The following is a 20454-nucleotide window of genomic DNA, read 5'->3' as shown; positions in this document are numbered from 1 at the left end:
TCCATGTCCTTCCTGTGCTGAGGACTCCAGAACTGGACACAGGGCTCCAGGTGGGGTCTCACCAGGGCGGAGCAGAGGGGCAGAATCTCCTCCCTGGCCCTGCTGCTCCCACTGCTTTGGATGCAGCCCAGGACACAGTTGGCTTTCTGGACTTGGCTAAGCACATTGTGTGGCCGAGGAGAAGGGCTGCATGAGGCTGGCAGGAGATGCCGTGGTGGAGCAGGAATCACCTGATGGACCCCATCCCTCAACTCCACCAGGACCACGGCAAGGGGAAGATGAGAAGCCCAGAGGCACTTGTAGCCCACCCTCTGCTCCACCAACCTTGTAACACTGGTTTTCTTCCTATTTCATCTCAGTTTCCCAAACTGAAGAAGGAGTTGTTGCATTGGACAACGGCACATTTATTTTGGCTTTGCCAGTGAGCAGCGATAAAAGTGAGCTTATTGCCAACAACTCATTTCCTATTTCAGGCCCTACCAAAAATAAACTCAGAAGGGAAACTCCAATGAGAACAAAACGCGCATGAGACAACGAAGTCGCGGAATTATACAGGAAATTTCTCTCTTGGCACTCACTGGGAGGAGAGACAGCAGTGCCAGGGGTAGTTCATGCTGAAAGGGAGATTGTAGGAGGTTTGGGGAGCTCCATCAGTTCTGCCAGCACTACAGCACAAGCTGTGGTTATAGGGATATAAATATATTGGATATCCACCTGGAGTCCTGTATCCAGTTCTGGAATCTCCAAAATAAGAAGGATATGGAACTGTTGGAACCGGTCCAGAGGAGGCCACGGAGATGATCCAAGGGCTGGAGCACCTCTGCTACGAGGATAGGCTGAGAGAGTTGGGGTTGTTCAGCCTGGAGAAGAGAAGGCTCCAGAGGGACCTTAGAGCAGCAAAGGGAAAAAGCTCAGTAAAGTGACCATGAGCCAGCAGTGGCCTAGATGGCCAAGAAGGCCAACAGCATCCTGGCTTGGATCAGCCATGGGGTGGCCAGCAGGAGCAGGGAAGGGATCGTCCCCTGCGCTTGGTGCTGGTGAGGCTGCACCTCAAATCCTGGGGTCAGTTTTGGGACCCTCACTCCAAGGAGAACATCGAGGGGCTGGAGCATATCTGGAGAAGGGAACGGAGCTGAGGAACAGTCTGGAGCCCAGGGGTTCTGGGAGCAGCTGAGGGCCCTGGGGCTGTTTAGCCTGGAGGAGGCTGAGGGGAGACCTCATCGCTCTCTACAGCTCCTGGAAAGGAGGTTGTGGTGAGGTGGGTGCTGGGCTTCTCTCACAAGTGACAAGGGATAGGATGAGAGGAAATGGCCTCGGGTTGTGGCAGGGTGGATTCAGATTGGATACTGGGAAAACGTCCTTACTGACAGAGTGGTGAAGCCCTGACAGAGGCTGCCCGGGGCAATGGTGGAGTCTCCACTGCTAGAAGGGTAAAAAAACTGTGTAGATGTGACACTTGGGGACACGGTTTAGCAGGCACCGTGTGGTTGGACTGACGTTTGGACTGGATGAGCTGAGAGGTCTTTTCCAACCTGAATAATTCCATGATTCTGTGATTCTAAACCCATTTCTAACATGCGGAGCCCTCTCTGAGCAGATCCAAGAGCTTGAGCCTTTATTCCAGCCAGTGAAAGCTCCATCCACCACCATATTGGAACAATCCCTATTTTAACTTTATGGAAAACAAGTGCGTGCTCACATCCAGGTGCTCGGAGCAGGAGAAGAAGAAGAATCAGGGAGGAGAAAGGCGGAGGCACTCGCAGCTCCTCTACCTGATTTATCCCCACGGCCGCGCTGGAACGTGCCCGGCCTTGTTTAGTCTGTGTGGGAGCACAAATCACGGCGCGATGTCATCACGCTGCCAGCGTCTGGATTTCATTAGGAGCCACATGATCAGCCTCGGCTGCTGTCGCGCGGCACGGGATGCAGGAGCGGGCGTGGGGTGAATCGGTGCCTTGTCCGCAGGTGGGAAGCAGCTGGTGGGATGGGGTTTGGCCCCTCAGGGCTTTGAAGACCCTGATGGCATCCTTAGGGAAGCGAGCGGGGCCTGATGCTCTCCCTGCTAGCATGGTGACAGCAAGACTGACCCCCTGCAGCTGCCAAGAAGCCAAGACCTGCACACTGGGGTCACTGCCTCTCCCCAAAAATCAGGCTTCTGATCCCGAGGGGTGCAGCCGGCAAACGGACAGCCCCAGGCTGGGGGATGGAAGGGGATGCTGTGCTCTGCTGCAGCCCTCGCAGCCCATTGCAGCCTTCACATCTTTTGCATCCCTGCAGCCTTGCTGCAACCCTTGCTTCCCTTGCATTCTTGGAGCCTCGAGCAGCCTGATTGGGACCTCCAGCAGCCCGATCCTGTAAGAGGTGTCCCTACCCATGGCAGGGGTCGGAACTGGATGAGCTTTGGTGTCCCTTCCAGCCTAAACCATTCTATGATTCTTTGCAGCCTGCTGCATTTCTTGCATCTACTGCAATCCTTGCAGTCCACTGCACTCCTTGTATCCTTTTCATCACCCTGTACCCTTGAATATTTTGCATTCCTTGCAGCCCACTGCAACCTCTGCATCCCTTGCAGCCTTACTGCAGCCTTGCTTCCCTTCCATTCTTTGCAGCCTGCTGCATCCCTCGCATCCATAGCACCCTCTGCATCACACTCTATGCCTGAATCCATTGCATCCCTCGCATCCATAGCACCATCTGCATCACACTCTATGCCTGAATCCATTGCTGAGCCACAGCTAACGTGGATTCACCCTCGCTGTGTATCCACAGCTCTTTCCAGCAAAGTTGTTGCTGCATGGGCAGCATCTCCTCCGAGTCCCATGGATGTTCTGCGCAGACAACCGAAGCCCAGATGTTTTCTGACACATTTCTGACCACGCATGCTCCTCTCAGCAGGTCAAACCCCTCTTTTCCAGCTCAGTAGCCCTTGCTCCGCTGGCTCCCTCAGCAGCTGGTTGGGAACGGATCACGGAGGTTTCACCCGGCACCGCTACGAGCCAGCGCCCACCTCAATCCAGATCTTATTTTAGCTGCAGCTCAGGGGTGAAATTCCCGTTCAGATGCTCAGTTCCAGAGGCCAGAGCAGGGGAAACACATTTACTTTGCAGTGTTTAAATTGGAATAAATCCAGTGAGCCCGAGGCCATTCAAGCTCCAGTGGTTTGGGCCACACGCTCCCCTCGCCCAGGGGACGAGCAGGCATGGGGTTGAGGTCAGGCACGAGGTTAAAGTGGCCCCCAAAAAAAAGGGGGGAGGGGGCTGGAAGTGGGCAGTGAACCCGCTACTGTGGGTGAGCACACACCCAGTGCAGGATGGAGATGGGGGGCTGGACCCCCCTCCCCAGGGGGGCTGCTGCAGCTCCTGCAGTTCAATGAGGAGCTGGAGGAGACTCAGGGAAGCCATCCAAATGAACCCAGGTGAGGGCAGAATCCAGCCCCAAGGCGAGGAGCCACCCTGAGACCCGGTCCCAGGGGGAACTGGCTGCTCCAAGAGCATCCTGGCTCCATCCCTGGCTTGGACACCAGCTGGGAATAACGGAGCACAACAGAGCTGCTGTGGAATCCCTGGCTTGGGCAGAGCTGACCCAAGCCGAGCAGCTGAGAGCAGAGCTGCTGCTGGGATGCTCTCTGGCTCCCAGTTTGAGCCCCACTTGATGCTGCCTTTTCCTGGGACCCACAGAAAAAGCAATATAGCCACATTCTGTGCAAAAGCCATGGTGTATCGGCCTCTTTTGGTGATGGCCCTGTGAAACCACACTCACCAAAGGCTGAAAGGCTGCACAGGGTGACTCGGAGCCGCGGCGATGTGGTGGCTCTCCTGCGAGGACACCAGGTTTGGGCAGCCATTCTCCTGGAGATGGCTTTGCGCTCGGGGTTTTCGAAGGATTATTCATAATTGCTATGTTCTCTGATTGCAAAACCAAGACATCCTACTCTGTACGCGCAGGCACCCCGCTTCTGCTGCCAACTCTGCTCAACTCAGGGCTCAGCAAGGCCATAAAAATGATGGTTTTCAGCATTTCTGAGGATGCAAATATGTTCTTTGGTAACACCCAGGCATCCCTTCCTTAAAAGCATGCAGTGGGTGCCTTTGCAAATCTCTCCATCCTGGGAGGTGTTTTCCCTGCGGCTGAGTGCAAGAAGTCTGAACCTCATGGGGGATCCTTCAGCCAAGAGCAAGGTGAGCAGCTCTGAGGGGGTGTTGATTGATGAGAAGCTTAATGTCAGTCAGCAATGTGTACTCACAGCCCAGAAAACCGTGTCCTGGGCTGCATCCAAAGCAGTGGGACCAGCAGGCAAGGGAGGGGATTCTCCCAGACCCAGCCTGGGGCTGCAGATTGTCCCCAGTGGGTGACACAGCTGCAGTCCAGTCCACCGAGCTTCTCCCCTCTGCTCAAGCCCCTTGTCCCTCTTGTCCCCAAGGTCATTGTGCAGGTTGCACTGCAGATCCTCGTCCTCCAGCTGCATTCGCTGCAGCGATCTCGCCCTGCATCACCACCAGCATCCCGACCCAGTGGCGATGGTCCAAGCCCTACTCAAACCAGTCCCAGCTACCTCGGGGCACGCACAGCGGCTCTGATATCGGCACCAGGACCTCCCAGTCCCAGCCTGCGCAGCCAAAAGCAGCGCCCGCAGCCTGCCGGGCTAATGAGGAGCGCATGGGACCCACATCTGGTAGCGATTGAGCACAGAGCAGTGCTGGGAAGGGAGGAAGTGCAGCTTTCCCGCAGCACAAAGGAAAGGAGAGGAATGTCCGTGGCAGAGCGGAGGTCTCAGCATCCCCCCTCTCCTTCCTGGCACAGCTGTGATGCCTTTGGAAGGGGCACAAAGGCATGGGATGGTACCTTGCAGTATGCCTGCCCTGCTGGAGCTTGTGCTGGGGAACATCCTCTCCATCTCCCCAGGATGAGCCCCCATCACCCTGGGCACCTCCGTCTCCGCTTGCAGGGGTGCACGTGCTCCCCGTGGCCGCTGTGCACGGCTCGCGGCCATGCTGGCCCCCCAAGGCACCGACACGGCCTCCCTCCTGCTGGTCTGGTGCTGCTCAGGGTCATAGAATCACAGAATCATTGTGGTTGGACGAGACCACCAAGCTCATCCAATCCAACCATCAGCCTAACCCCACCGTGCCCGCTCAACCCAAGTGTCACATCTACACGGTGTTTGAGCCCCTCAGGGATGGGGACTCCCCCGCTGCCCTGGGCAGCCTCTGCCAGGGCTTCACTACTCTTGTCAGTAAAGAAATGTTTCCCAATATCCAATCTGACCCTCCCCTGGTGCAACTCGAGGCCATTTCCTCTCGTCCTGTCCTTTGTCACTTGGGAGAAGCGCAACGGGCACCGCCGGGGGCGGCGCTTAACGGGTGATGCTCGGAGCGCGCCCCGGGATGCGGAGCCGAGAGGGGCGGGATGGGAAGGGCCAGGAGGTGGGCGTGGCTATTGTGTGGGCGGGGCTACATGAGTGCACGGAGCCGTGTAGTGGGCGGGGTTACTGAGTGGGCGTGGACTGTATGGGCGCTGAGGGGGAGGGGCTGTGAGGGGCGGGACTAACACGAGAGGGAAGAGTCCAAAGGGCGTGACGGTGTGGGCGCGGCAGAAGGGGTGGGGCGATTTTGCGATGGCGTCATCGGTGGGCGCGGAGAGTCAATGAGTGGGACTACGGCGTGATGACGTCACCGCGGGGACCGCGCAGGCGCCTGCGTGCTGCTCGGCGCCGCCATGGAGCGTCTCGGCGGGGCTGCGGGGTACGAGGCGGCGGCGGCCGAGCAGCTGTCCCGGCAGCAGGAGCGGCATTACCGGCTGCTGTCCGAGCTGCAGGCACTCGTGAAGGCGCTGCCCAGGTGAGCGGCGAGGCCGCCGACGGTGCTGGCCCCGCGGGCGGCACTGCGGGGGAGCAGGCACGGGGGATACCGGGGGGAGGAGGGGGCCTGTGCTGGGGGGCAGGCACGGGGGACACCGAGGGAGAGGCACTTGGGGGCGGAACCGGCCCTAGGGATCACTGGGAGGAAGCAGGTGCTGGGGGTGCTGTGCCCGGTGCTGATACCGGCGCCGACCTGGAGCCGTGACTGGTGACATATAGCAGTGCCGGTGCCAATCCCTCAGTGGTGGTGCTCTGCCCGGTTCCAGTGGCGAGCCGTGGTTCCCCCGGTGCCGGATCCTAGCCATGGCTCCCCCCGGTGCCGGATCCTAGCCATGGCTCCCCCCGGTGCCGGTGCCGAGCCATGGTTCCCCCCAGTGCCGGTGCTGAGCCATGTTCCCCCGGTTGGCAGCTCCTGCCAGCAGCGGCTGTCGTACACGACGCTGAGTGACCTGGCGCTGGCACTGCTGGACGGGACAGTGTTCGAGATCGTGCAGGGGCTGCTGGAGATCCAGCATCTCACTGAGAAGAACCTCTACAGCCAACGGCGGCAGCTGCACAGCGAGCACCGAGGTGGGAGGCAGCACTGGAGGGGAATTGGGAGGCGAGAAATGGACCTTGGGGGGACATTGGGAGACCAGGAGGAGAGGGGTAGCAGTGAGGAGGGGGCACTGGGGGGAGTACTTGCAGGCAAAGAGGCACTGGGACACAGCGGGAAGGCTCTGGGGTGGGGTACTGGGGGGAAACCAGTCACAAAGGGACAGATGTGGGGTGGGGGGACACTGACACTGGGGAGGAGCAGACACGGGGTGGGGAAGGCAGTGATGGAGACATGGGGGGAGCAATGGGGATGCCAGGGGGAGGTGATGGGGTGGTGGTGATGGGAACGCTAGGGAGGTGGGGGGCAGGTGGTGGGAACACTGAGGATGGTGCAGAGGGGGGGACAGTGATGGAGACCCTGGGTGGAGGCAGCTGGGGACACTAGGGGCGTCTAGGGAGGGCAGGCAGTGAGTGCAGACACTGGGAATGCAGAGGGGACACTGGGGACATGGAAAGAGGTGCTAGGGAGGTGGAGGGGGCAGGTAGTAGGGACACTGCGGGGACGTGATAGAGGGGGGCAGGTAGTGAGGGGGGGCAGTGAGGATGCTGGGCAATAGTGATGGAGTTACTGGGCAGAGATGGGGGGGCAGTGGGGGCACTGGGAGTAGGTGGGGAGTGGCAGGGGGATGAGGCAGGCGGTGGGGAGGGAGGGTTGGCGGTGCTGGCCAGCCCTGACCTGTGGCCCATTTCCATGGCAGGAATGAAGCAGGAGCTCTTCCACCGGCACAAGGAGGCCCAGCAGTGCTGCCGGCCCCACAACTTGCCACTCCTCCGCGCCGCCCAGCAGCGGGAGATGGAGGTGAGGTGGGGCCTAGGTGCACAGGGGTCCATCCTAGGGGCTCTTGGCCCCTGTGTGGTAGGGCAGAACCCTCCTGCATCCCAGGAGCACCGCATCTCCCAGGGGTTTGACCCACCAGCCAGCCTGTCTTGTTCAGCATGAGGGTCTCCACTGCAGGTCAGAGTCCTCTCCTCTTGTGCTGCCCTTTGTCCCCCCTGAGAGGGGAGCCCGCTCTTCTTATCTGGGACAGCTGGGGTCCAGGGGTCATCTGGGAAGCATGGAAATGCAGGAGCCCACTCTAAGAACAATGCTCTCCATGGTGCTTTAATAAGTCCCTGAGTGCAGGGAAAGCATAGCGGGGGAATGGTTTTCAGCTGAAAGAAGTGAGATTGAGATGAGATCTTGGGCAGAAATGTTTTGCTGTGAGGGTGGGGAGGCCCTGGCCAGGTTGCCCAGAGCAGTGGTGGCTGCCCCATTCCTGGAGGGGTTCCAGGCCAGGTTGGAAGGGGCTTGGAGCCCCTGATCCAGTGGGAGGTGTCCCTGCCCATGGCAGGGGGATTGGAACTGGGCTTTGAGTTCCCTTTCCACCCAAACCATCCCCTGTTTCTGTACTGTTTTAATGCTTTTCCACTCATTAATTAGACCATATGTGTGTGATTTCTTATCCTACATGATGTGGAACTTCCTCCAGCTTTCTCTTTCCTCTGCCTTTCTCTTTGATTTTACCCAGCAAAGTAGTAGCTTTGCTGTCAGACATGGCCAGTGGAGGAGGTGAGAGCAGGACTGCACTGACTGCCTTCCACTGCTCTTGGGACTCGGAGCAGGTTGCTCTTCAGGCTCACTAAAAGACTTAGAGATGAGAAAAAGATAGGAGGAAGGCAGATCTTCCTTTTTTTTCCCATCAATTTATCTTTTTCAGGCTATGGAGCAGCGAATTCGAGAGGAGCAGCGAATGATGGATGAGAAGATAGTCTTGGAACTGGACCAAAAAGTCATAGACCAGCAGAGCACCCTGGAGAAGGCTGGGGTGTCCGGCTTCTACATCACCACCAACCCACAGGTCAGTGTTCAGGCAGGAAGTGTATGATCTGACGGCGCTCTTCTGTTAATGATCCGTCCTTTGCCTCATCAGCTGATGGATCCAGTGCCATAGAATGATTTGGGTTGAAAGGGATCTTAAAGCCCATCCAGTTCCAATCCCCTGCCATGGCCAGGGACACCTCCCACTGGATCAGGAGCTCAAAGCCCCATCCAGCCTGGCCTTGAACCCCTCCAGGGATGGGGCAGCCACCACTTCTATGGGCTACCTGGGCCAAGGCCTCCCCACCCTCACAGCAAAATATTTCCCCCTAAGATCTCATCTCGATCTTCCTTCTTTCAGCCAAAAATCATTCTGCCTCGTCCTCTCCCTGCACTCCCTGATCAAGAGCCCCCTCCCCAGCTTTCCTGGAGCCCCTTTCAGTACTGGAAGCTGCTCTAAAGTCTCCCCACAGCCTTTGCTTCTCCGGGCTGAGTAATCCCAACTCTCTCAGCCTGTCCTGTTGTGGGAGGTGCTCCAGCCTTTGGATCATCTCTGTGGCCTCCTCTGGATGCATTCTTAACAGATGCTTGAACAAGATGAAGTCTTTGTTTTGTGCTGCCTGGGTTGTTTTTTTGTGTTCCCTACAGATCTATAGCTCTGGAGTGGGTGGCACAAACCAGTCCTTGCCGCTTCCCGCAGCAGGGAACGGGATCATAGTATTCTTGCAAAAACATCGCTCTGTCTTTGCAGGAGCTGACTTTACAGATGAATTTACTGGAACTGATTCGGAAGTTACAGCAGAAGGAAGCTGAGTCCGAGAAGGCTTTTTCCTGAACAAGCAAATCTGCTGTGTATTTCCCAGAGTTTTTTTTCTTCCATCCCTCTGAAGAATCAACCATTCATGCCTTTGGTTTATCAGGAGCAGCTGCTGCTGTAGAAGTAGCTGAGACCCTTAGGTGCCCTTGGAGCTGGGGGAAGCAGAGCCCAGGACCTGCCTGCCTCCCAGCTCCTCGGAGAGAGGTGTGTTCTGCACATCCCGCCAGGAACAGAGATGAGGGAGAGTGTTCATCTGCCTTAGATAGCCCACAGTGTCAGTGAGGCTGATTACAGGGCTGGGCCCTGAGGCAGCAAACCCAAACTTGTGCCCAGATGAATCCTTGCAAGCAGTGCGAACTCCCTCAGGCTCCAGCCTCCTCTTCCAATTCAAGAAAGAGAGAAAAAAGCATCCCTTGTAGGGAATGGGAAAGGCAAGGAGCGGCTGTATGGAAGAGGGAGGCAAAGAGGACTCACCATCTGGTGCCACCTTGCCATGGCAGAGGGTTGGGGAACAAACCTCTGAGGTTTAATCCCAAGGAGATGGTTCTGTGTGCAGAAACACTTGTGGACCCAGGGAGACACCCCCCCTGCCACAAACATGGATCTCAGCTGTAGTGAAAGGGGTTTCCTCACCTCTCCCACCGTTGCTAGGCTGTGACATTTGCAGTGTTCCCACCTGATTTGGACAGCAGAGGAGGCTTGAGAGCTTTTGTTTTGTTACTTTAAACCAGTTTGCAAATGGAGAGGAATAAAATTTGTCCTGTCTGCCGGGGCTGTAGCTCTAAATGATTGTGATGTTTGTGCCATTGCTGCTTGATGAGGGTGGGGTTTAGGGTGCATGAGATCAAAACTGGGGGGGAACCTTGGGTTTGTGAGACCTCTGGGCTGAGCTGATGAGCCTGAGCTACATCCCTGGGGTGCCGTGCACAGGAGCAGGTGGGGCAAGTGCTGAAAGATCACTTCAAAGGTGTAAGAAATGGGATGTGCCAGGAACTGTGCAGCATTGACTGCCTGGAGCGAATGGGATGGGGTCGGGGGAGCCCCTGAGCAGTTCTGTTCTCCATGAGTGAAGTTCAAGTTGGAGAAGCTGTTGGGAGTGGCTCAAGGAGTTGTGCGGTTGAATGTTGGAGGGATTTGCTTACGCCTGGGTTACTGCTTAAGGGTTATCTGGCATTCCCAGACCAAGGCTTGAATTTCATAGAATCACAAAATGATAGAGTGGTTTGGGTTGGAAGAGACCTTTACAGCTCATTCAGTTCCAACCCTCTACGATGGACAGGGACACCTCCCACTGCATGAGGGTGCTCCAAGCCCCATCCAACCTGGCCTTGAATGCCTCCAGGGATGGGGCAGCCACCACTGCTCTGGGCAACCTGGGCCAGGGCCTCCCCACCCTCACAGCAAAACATTTCTCCTTAAGATCTCATCTCAATCTCCCATCTTTCAGCTCATAACCATTCCCCCTCATCCTAACCCTGCACTCCTGACCACTGCTGGTGGGTTCAGCCCTGCTTTACTGTCTGTGCCACAAAGAGTGAGCTCACCTTGGTCCAGAGCTCCCTGTGAGCCTGAAGAGCTGGTCACTGTCACCTCAAGGCCACCATGGATGGGGCTTTGAGCAACCTGATCCGGTAATAAGTGTCCCTGCCCATGGCAGGGGGTGGAACTGGATGGGCTTTAAGGTCCCTTCCAACCCAATACATTCCATGATTCTCCGATCTCCATGGATGGTGCTGGGACCGCAGCACGCAGCTCCAGCACTGCCATGACAACGGCAGCTCTCAGGCTTCCTTCTCCCACCATCTAGTTGTGGACGGCCCTGCCAGGCAACGGATCCAAGCTGAAATTTTCCATGCCTATGATCAGGTTGTGTTTGAGAGAGGCTTCCCGTGCGAGGTGGAGAGCGGCAGGGCGTGGGGAACGGGTGAAAAAGGGGATAAAGCAGCTGGGACAGCTTGTGGTCAGGGAGTATTCGGTGAGCGCCTCTTCAGCGGAGGACCACTTGCTCAGCGCCCCCGCCAAGCGCTGCTGGGCAGTGCGGTGCCGAGCACACGGATGTTATTCTAAGCCAGCAGCTTTGTGTCACCAGAGGGAGACACCTTCCGACAGCTCTGCCTGCCGCGCCGCTCCCCGGTCTCCTCAGCATCCCCGGTCCCTACAGCATCCCCGGTCCCTACTGCATCCCCGGTCTCCTCAGCATCCCCGTTCCCTACAGCATCCCCGTTCCCTACAGCATCCTCGGTCCCCTCAGCATCCCCGTTCCCTACAGCACCCCCGGTCCCCTCAGCACCCCCGTTCCCTACAGCATTCCTGGTCTCCGCAGCATCCCCGGTCCCTACAGCATTCCTGGTCTCCGCAGCATCCCCGGTCCCTACAGCATTCCTGGTCTCCGCAGCATCCCCGGTCCCTGCAGCATCCCCTGTGCCCGCAACATCCCCGGCGGCATCTCGCTCCACGCATCCCCGCTCCGCTGCCCACGCCGCTCCCGGGGGGTCCCGGGCCGGCCCCTCCCTTCCGCCGCGCCGGGGGGCGGAGCCGGGGCGGCGGCGGCGCCGGGCGGAGCGGGGGGGGCGGGGGGCGGGAGCGGAGCGGGACTCGGGCTGCGCAGGTGAGCGGGGACCGAGCGGGGCCGGGACTGGGGCGGGGCCGCGGGACTGGGATCGGTACCGGGGCGCGGGGCTCGCTCCGGGGACGCAGCACTGGGACCGGGTCGGTGCGTGGGGTGCGGGACCGGGGGTGCGGGGGTGGGGCCGGTACCAGGACCCGGAGGGAGCCCCTAGGATGCGGGAATGGGACCGGGACCGGGTCGGTGCGTGGGGTGAGCCCTGGGGTCGGGGCTCTAACCATAATCAGGGCGTGGGCTGCTTCCCGGGGGCGCGGGGGTGGGACCGAATCGGTGCGTGGGGTGCGGGGCCAGGGCTGGAACCGGGGCGGTGCGTGGGGTCAGCCTCGGGGGTGCGGGGCCGGGACCAGAATCAGGGTGTGCAGTGCTCCCTGGGGACACAGGGCTAGGACTGGGACCGGGATGGTGCGTGGGATGCAGGACTGGGACCGGGATGGTGTGTGGGATGCAGGACTGGGACTGGGTCGGTGCACTTGATGTGGGACCGGGACCAGGTTGGTATATGGGGTGTGGGACTGGGTTGGTGCTAAAGGTGCACCCCAGGGATGCGAGACCAGGACTGGGACCAGGTCAGTACGTGGGGTGAGCCCCAGGGGTCAGGACATATCGGTTCGGGGCATGGGATGCACCCTGGGGATGCAGGACTGGGACAGTGTCGGTGTGTGGGATGCGGGGCCAGGGATGCGGGGCCCAGGTTGGGTCGGTGCATGGGGTGCACTTTGGGGGGTCAGGGCCGGGGCCAGCATCACAGTGAGGCTGAGCAGGGGCGAAACTTTCCCCTCTCCTGCCTGAGGATGAATCCAAAGACTGAACCCACCCCCCAACCCCCAGCTCTGGGGTCTCCACGGGATCCCCATCAGTAGGGGAGGGCTGCTTGCTCTCCCAGCTCCGCACCCTGCCCAGCTGCTGGGCACGCTGGGGTCGTGCACCCCAAAACTGCCAGCCCTACCAGTCACGGGGACTCAGACGCAGGTGGCAAGGGGGTAGGAGGCTCAGCCAGCGCAGTTGGTGCCACAGCCAGTGTCGTGCCACCAGTTCATGGTGGACTTTGGGGACTTTTTGGCTCCAGAGAGGACAGACCCAGAGAGCAGGTGTGCACGACTGGCACCAGCCCTCTGAGCAGGTCCTGTGAGTTGGGGATGTGGGGGAATTGTATCCTGGCGGGGGGCAGAGGGAGGCAAAGGGGGGCTGGAAGTGGGGGAGCACCCCTGAAATCACAGATCACCCCCACAGAGCAGCCATGAAGGAAGCAGCACCTGAGGGTCCCCGGAGCTGCATCCTCCCGCTCTCGGCTGCCAGCTGGGGCTGGTTCCCAGGTGCTGGGTGTGTTTCCTGGTCTGGCCAGGAACATCCACGTCCTTGCTTCTCCGGACTTCCTGCTGCACACCTGTGTGCCGCGCCGGGGCTTTCCCTGGGGAAGCAGCGAGATGCTGGGAGCAGGGAGATGCTGCAAGACCCCTTCGTGGGCTCTGGGCACACCAGGGAGTAGGTCAGGTTGAATAAAGTGGAGGGGAAGCATCCAAGAAGCCTTAAGGAGAGCCAGAGCAGCCTGGTTTGGGCTTCAATGAAGCTCCATTTTATAAAGAAAAGCCTGGGAGATGCTGCCCTGTGGGTGCTGTGGTTTCCCTCCCACCTGGAGCACAAGCACAGGTCCCCGTGGGGGTGTCTGGCTGTCCTGTGCCACCACCCTGGAGAAAGGCACGCTCCAGTTCTGAGCCCCTGGATGGCTGAGGAGTGAGGGATACCCTGACTGTGCCCTGGTGGCTTTTCCACTCTATCCGCACCACCTGGAGGAGGGGCTGCTCACCCCTTCCTGCTCCTCTCCAGGTGTCTGGGCAGGGTCTTACGGCTGTGGAGCCCTCACCCTGCCGAGGGCAGGGCCTGCTGCCTCCAGGATGGCGAGGTGGCTGCCTCGCTCTGCCGACCTGACCCGCTTCTGCCAGAAACTCAACCGGGTGAAGACATTGGAAGACGACATGATGGAAACATCCTTCAACAGATGCCTTTCCACCATCGATTTGACGCTGCTGGGCATCGGGGGCATGGTGGGCTCCGGGCTCTACGTACTCACAGGCACTGTGGCCAAGGAGATCGCCGGCCCCGCAGTCATCGTCTCCTTCATCATTGCCGGCTTCGCCTCACTCCTGGCTGCTCTCTGCTACGCAGAGTTCGGAGCCCGCGTACCCAAGACAGGCTCTGCCTACATGTTCACCTACGTGTCTGTGGGTGAGATCTGGGCCTTCCTCATCGGCTGGAACGTGTTGTTGGAGTACATGATTGGGGGAGCTGCGGTGGCCAGGGCCTGGAGTGGCTACCTGGACTCTATCTTCAACCACAAGATAAAGAACTTCACCGAGACCCACGTGGGTGCCTGGCAGGTGCCGTTCCTTGCCCGCTACCCCGACTTTTTGGCAGCTGGCATCCTGCTGGTAGCCACTGCCTTCATCTCCTTTGGGGCCAAAGTGTCCTCCTGGCTCAACCACGTCTTCTCAGCCATCAGCATGGGTGTCATCCTCTTCATTCTCATCATGGGCTTTGTCCTTGCACAGCCTAAGAACTGGAGTGCCCAGGAGGGCGGCTTTGCCCCATATGGGCTGTCAGGCATCATGGCTGGCACAGCCACTTGCTTCTACGCCTTTGTAGGCTTCGATGTCATCGCAGCCTCCAGTGAAGAGGCCAGAAACCCACAACGGGCTGTCCCTAGGGCCATCGCTTGCTCCTTGGGGCTGGCCACCGGGGCTTACATCCTGGTGTCAGTGGTGTTGACGCTGATGGTGCCCTGGCACACGCTGGACCCCGACTCGGCCCTGGCAGATGCGTTTTACAGGAGGGGCTACGCCTGGGCAGGGTTCCTGGTGGCCGCTGGCTCCATCTGTGGTGAGTACAGTGGTGGCAGGAGCTGCTCGCCTCGCTTGTGCTGGGGGCTGGGAACAGGGGCAGTCTGTCTGATGTGGTCCTTCTTTTGCCCATCCCTCAGCGATGAACACGGTCCTGCTGAGCAACCTCTTCTCCCTGCCACGCATCGTCTACGCCATGGCCGAGGATGGGCTCTTCTTCCAGGTCTTCTCCCGAGTGCATCCCCGCACGCAGGTGCCCGTGGTCGGCATTGTGGTTTTTGGGCTGCTCATGGCCCTGTTGGCCCTTGTCTTTGACCTGGAGGCCCTGGTGCAGTTCCTGTCCATCGGAACACTGCTGGCCTACACCTTCGTGGCCGCCAGCATCATCGTTCTGCGCTTCCAACAGCAGAAAGTGGACGCCCCTGCACCAGCAGCTGGTGGACGGCCCAGCCCTGAGCCCCGTGAGGGTCCATCCACCGATGAGCTGAAGGAGTATGAGTCCTTCTCAGACAAGCTCCAGCTGGTGGACAGGGAGAAGAGCAAAGAGCACCGTGAGCCGGGGCAGCTGAAGGCAGCGTTCGAACCCTACCTGGAGTTCCTCAGCGACTTCTACCCAGGCGAGGTGGTCACTGTGGCTGTGGTGACCCTGATGGTGTCCGCCGTCTGCCTCTGCTCCATCTTGGTGTTCGGCAACACCCACCTCCACCTGCCCACCTGGAGCTACTCCCTGCTGCTCGTCCTCTTCAGCCTGGGCTTCCTGCTCAGCCTCTTCCTCATCTGGGCGCACGAGCAGCAGCGCAACACTCAGACCTTCCAGGTACACCTAAGGACACGGGCAGGACTGGTCCCTTTGCTGGGATGGGTGGGGTGGAAGCAGCTCAGGTGGATGCATGGGAGGCCCCAACCCCCCTGGTCTGGTAAAAACACCGCAGCTCCTGGAGGAGGAGGAAGAGGCTGTGTGCAAGCACAGGGTATGGGGCAGTGTTGGTGCCTCTGGTGTCACTCTGCATGGACCATCCCTGGCAGCCCCGTGTCCATCCTGCAGGATCACTCCTGCCCACTCTGGGCTCCCTGTGCTGCACCCCAAGAACCCCTCGCTCCCCTCCTGCCCATCCCAGCTCCTTGGTTGCCCCTCGAGCTACAAGCAGGGCTCTTTTCTCCAACCCCCAAATCACACCAGTGCCTCTCTTGCTCCCCTCCCTCTCCGGTTTCCAGACCCTTTGGCCCTGGTGCGGTGCAGCCGCATGGACATCAACACCAACGACAACACCAGCTCCCTACCGTGCCCCTGTCCCAGCTTCTCCAGCAAAGTCCGCGTTGGCTTGTGCTTCGGGTTGGTTTGATCCTTGCGATGGTGCCTCGGGGCTCTTCCCAGAGCCTGTGCCCACCCCCCCAGCCTGGCACACAGCCTGTCTCCCAGCTCCCTCACTGGCTGCTGTTCCTTTTGGTTGCCTTTTTTTTTTTTCCAAGAAAAAAAAGTCATTTTCAGGAAGCCCTGGGTCAAAATCACTTTTTTCCCTGCATTTACGAGTGCTGGCTTTTGTCTCCATGGTTTTAAGGATGCTCTCATCACCTCCTGGCTCCCTTTCTTCTGCAGATCCCCTTGGTTCCCCTCTCCCCGGCACTGAGCATCGTCCTCAATATCTACCTGATGCTGAAGCTCAGCTACATGACGTGGCTCCGCTTCGCCGTCTGGCTGCTCCTAGGTGAGTGCTCCGGTGGCAGCAAGAATCCTGGGAAGGACAAGGCTGCTTGAGGGCAGATGGGAACCAGGCTTGTGTCAGCACTGGCCGGCTCCTTCGGCAGCTTTTTCACTGCTGATGGGTTTCTGAAGTGCATTGTGCCCCTTTGTGCCTGCAGTTCCCCTCCAGAGACACAGGCCAGGGTCTCCCAGCATCTCCCTGGCCCTCTCTGCTGCCCAAAGTTTGTGCCTGTTGAGGTTCAGATCCTCCTTCAAGCTCTGGACCAGAACCACCCCCTGCTCCCAAGGTGGCTCCCTGGGGAGCCGTTCCCAGCATGAAGCTTCCATTCCTTGGGGATTGGGGTTGTCCTTGCTCATCATGGGATAGGATGAGGGGGAATGACTTTAAATTAGAGGGGGATAGATTTAGGTTAGACATTGGGAAGAAATTCTTCACAATGAGGATGGGGAGGCTCTGGCCCAGGTTGCCCAGAGCAGTGGTGGCTGCCCCATCCCTGGAGGTGTTCCAGGCCAGGTTGGATGGGGCTTGGAGCAACCTGATCCAGCGGGAGGTGTCCCTGCCCATGGCAGGGGGCTGGAACTGGATGAGTTTTGAGGTCCCTTCCAACTCAAACCATTCTATGATTCTATGGTTTCCTTCCCACCACCAGTGACTCCAATGGGAGCGGTGTTGATGCTGATGGGTGGTGGGCACTGTGACCAAGAAGCGCGTCAGGGAGGGAATTAGGTTGGAATTAGATGATCTATAAGGTCCCTTCCAGCCCAAACCATTCTATGATTCACACCCTGTGGGATCTTTTTCCACCTGCAAGCAGCTCTTAAAGCCCCGTGGGTGCCGTGGCTTGTGCCCATCCCATCTCCACGGGGATGCTGGGCTGCATCCGCACCAGCATTGGCCTCCGCTCAAGCTGCCGCTCTCCGTGTCCCCACTGCAGGTCTGCTCGTCTACTTTGGCTACGGCATCTGGCACAGCAAGGAGAACCTGCGGGAGCCCCGGCCACAGCGTGTCAGTGCCCGCTACGTGGTGTTCCCCAGTGGCAGCCTCGAGGAGAGGGTGCAGGCAGTGCAGCCCAGCTCCCAGCCTGCCGCCGGCCTGCCGGACACCGACACCGATGACTGCAAGAGATGACAGCCTGGGGACAGGGACACCTGATCCCCTCCCCAAAGTCCCCTTCTCTTCCTCCTCCTGGTCTCACCAGGGTTGCCCTGGGTTTGTGGCTCCATCTGGAGATGTTGAGGATGCTCATCTTTCCCCACCGGCTCCCACAGAATGTGGAGGGGCTCCTGGCTCCCTCCCAATCCCAGTGCTCAGGAACTGGGGCTGAGCACTCCCAGCCCTGCCCTGTTCACCAGGAACCACCTCCTCACCACCGTTCTGCTGGTCCATCCGTGCGGCCGGGGGTGCAGAGGGGGACTGGGGCAGCAGCCCAGTGCTGCCTATCCTGGGTCTTCTCCTGGTTGCAGCCCCACAGAGCCCCTGCCTCCAGCTGAGCCCACCTGCAGAAGGAGGCAGGGGCCAAATGCACTTTCCTACTGGCATCCCTGCCATCCCCCGGGTTGGGCTGAGCTGGGGACGTGAGACGGACAACAGACAGGACCAGAGCCGGGGGCTGGGCAGGGACCCCAGGAAGGTCGAGGGAGCCCAACCATCTTCCCAGCCACTGGCATCCGCTGTTCCACGTGGGGCAAGGGAGCCGTGGTTCTGCCCAGGCCAGGCTTTTGCCCCAGCCCTGTGCCAGCTGTGGGCACTCAGGACTCTGCAATTGTTGCCTTCTCCCCGGAGATCCCCTGCGATCCAGCTCCCTGCTTGCCCTGCACCCAGCAGCACAGCCTGCACTGCCGCCTGCCCGGTGTGGGGGGCTCAACATCTCCAGGATGCACCTCCCAGGCTCTCGGTGCCTCGGGACAGGCTCTGAGGGTGCTTTTCAGTGTTGCCCCCTCCCTTGTGAGCATCCCTGTGCTTTGGGGCTCATCTCGGCTGCCGTGGTCTCCATGGGGTCCCCAGCTGGTTTGCCCGTGGGCAGCCCCGAAGGGAAAGAGGGTTTAGCACGTTTAGGAAGAAATAGGTGGAGGAAAAGATGAGTTGAGCATGAGGTTGCTGAACTGCCAGGCCTTGCAGCATGGACACCTTGTTCCCTGCAGGATGTGTGTCCCATCCTTTGAGGAGCCAGGGATCGCAGGTAATTAAGTTCCATTGCTTATTGCTGTGCTGGCCTCGGAGGGGGCCAAGAGGGGCTGTGGAGGGTGCGATCCCCTCTGTCTGCCAGCGCTGCTCTGTGTCCCGCATCACCCTGCGCTGCCGCTGCTGGCGGAGCGGCGTGTCCCTGCCGTGCTGTGGCCCTGCTTGACACCTCTGTGTAGTGGCTTGTGAGCAATGGGCTGACTTGGTCACCCGCATAAATACTGGTTGTGTGACGGCTCTGGTTGTTGGTGCTGTGTGTGCTCCCCTTTTCCCCCCAGAATCCAAGTGGGGCAGCTGCTCCACAGCCGCTGCTCAGGAAACCCCTGGAAAGCTTCAGGAAAGGCTGAGTGGTGCCAGTGCTGCTGCTCTGTGGTCACCTCCTCCTTCTCCCCAGCCCTGCAAAGGGTGAACCTCATAAGGTTCAACAAGGCCAAATGTTCTGCGCTGGAGAAGAGTCAATCCCAAACACAAATCCACACTGGGTGGAGAATGAATTGGGAGCAGCTCTGAGGAGAAGGACTTGGGGTGCTGGGGGAGGAGCAGCTCAACATGAGCCAACAACGTGTACTCACAGCCCAGAAACCAACCGTGTCCTGGGCTGCATCCAGAGCAGTGGCACCAGCAGAGCCAGAGAGGGGATTCTGCCCCTCTGCTCCACTCTGGTGAGACCTCACCTGGAGCCCTGTGTCCAGTTCTGGAGTCCTCAGCACAGGAAAGTCCTTTCTAACCCAAATCATTCCATGGCAGGAAGGTGCCCTGCACAGGCACAGGACATGCATGAATCGATGTTGAAGCGTTTGCCCGCTCAGGCACACCAAGCAGGGGTCAGCAGCCTCTGCCACCAAGGGAGCCAGGATTTAGTCCTGAAAATTGCATCAGTGGGGAAAAATAATATCCCAGCGGAGCACAGTGGGCAGAGCTTTAAGATGTCAGCCTGAAAATGTCAAAGAAAAGCCCCAGTTCCCCAGCTGTAGCCCACGTGTGAGATCCAGATCCAAACCAACACCCTCGTGTACAGTGCAGAATCCAGGCTACCCAGAGCGGAACACGGCACTGGTGTTTCCCTGTTTGCCGTAGGAGCATCTTTCTCCAAATGAGTTTAAAATAAATGGTGTTCTCTGGGACTCATGGCACCGTCCTGATCCGTCAAGCTGGACCGCGTGGAAATCAATCCCATTACAATGCAGCCGGGAGGTATGTAGGTCAGCGGTGAAATAGCCGGTGCTGGGCTCTGGGAACCTGGAAAGGCTTTAGGGGCATGAGCAGCTCCAGCTCATGCGCTCTGGGCTGGGCTAAGAGGGTTACTGGGATCCTGGGATGCTAATCCCCACTGCCCGCGTGGGAGTGGGCAGGCAGTGGGGTGCTGAGCCTAGGAGGGCTGGCAGAGGAGCCCCTGGGGCCACACAGGTTTGCTGTGTTTGGGATGCTCCAGAAAGTGGGTGCAAGGAGAAACAAATATTCCAAGTGGGAATAACATAGGATTTGTACTAGGGAGGAAATCAATGCTAGGGATGCTACCCAGCATCATTTAAATGGCAGAGACCCTCCCTCAGCCTGTGTCCTCCCCACTCCAGCCCTGACATGCAGCTCGGTGAGGGCCATGCCTGGCCCAGCTGCAGAGGTGGTGGACTGGGACAGAGCTGGTGAGGATCTCAGAGGCTCCAGGAGATGCGCTGGTTGCTGCAGTGGGAGCCGTGGGAGCTCGGTGAGGTGCCGGAGGCCAGGGTTGCAGGTGCATCACAGCACCATTTCAGAGACAGCTTAATCACAGCTGCTGGAACAAGCAGGCACTGACCCAGTTGTTTCCTGGAGCACTGTCCATGCTAGAGGGAGGAAAAAGGGAGCCCAGAGTACTGGAAGAGTTTGGTGGGCAGAGACCCAGGAAAGCAGCTCAATGTCCTAATTAAACCTCTTCGCAGCCCCGTGTTTCTAAGTTATCCCTTCTCCCCCTTCCCCAGCTCTGGAAGCAGCACAGCATAGCTACAGGGCTTGTTTAAGGCTGTGGTAAGTAATCCTCTCATTATCCCTTCCCTCCTCCCCT

General features: G+C 59.1%; 2 protein-coding genes across 2 annotated transcripts; both read left to right on the top strand.

The window, feature by feature from the left end:
* Nucleotides 1–5654: 5654 nt before the first annotated feature.
* On the top strand, nt 5655–9837 carry DGCR6 (DiGeorge syndrome critical region gene 6). Its single transcript, XM_054082052.1, has 5 exons — nt 5655–5837; nt 6267–6427; nt 7153–7253; nt 8152–8292; nt 9004–9837. Exons 1-5 carry the CDS (start codon nt 5716–5718, stop codon nt 9085–9087), a joined length of 609 nt encoding a protein of 202 aa, XP_053938027.1. The 5' UTR covers nt 5655–5715; the 3' UTR covers nt 9088–9837.
* Nucleotides 9838–11645: 1808 nt separating this feature from the next.
* SLC7A4 (solute carrier family 7 member 4) lies at nt 11646–19588 on the top strand. The gene is made up of 5 exons (XM_054082049.1): nt 11646–11677; nt 13520–14569; nt 14670–15346; nt 16127–16235; nt 17167–19588. Exons 2-5 carry the CDS (start codon nt 13588–13590, stop codon nt 17358–17360), a joined length of 1962 nt encoding a protein of 653 aa, XP_053938024.1. The 5' UTR covers nt 11646–11677; nt 13520–13587; the 3' UTR covers nt 17361–19588.
* Nucleotides 19589–20454: the final 866 nt, after the last annotated feature.

Source organism: Cuculus canorus, chromosome 17 (assembly GCF_017976375.1).
Source record: "Cuculus canorus isolate bCucCan1 chromosome 17, bCucCan1.pri, whole genome shotgun sequence".
Classification (NCBI taxonomy): domain Eukaryota; kingdom Metazoa; phylum Chordata; class Aves; order Cuculiformes; family Cuculidae; genus Cuculus; species Cuculus canorus.
This window is presented reverse-complemented; position numbering and strand designations above follow the sequence as displayed.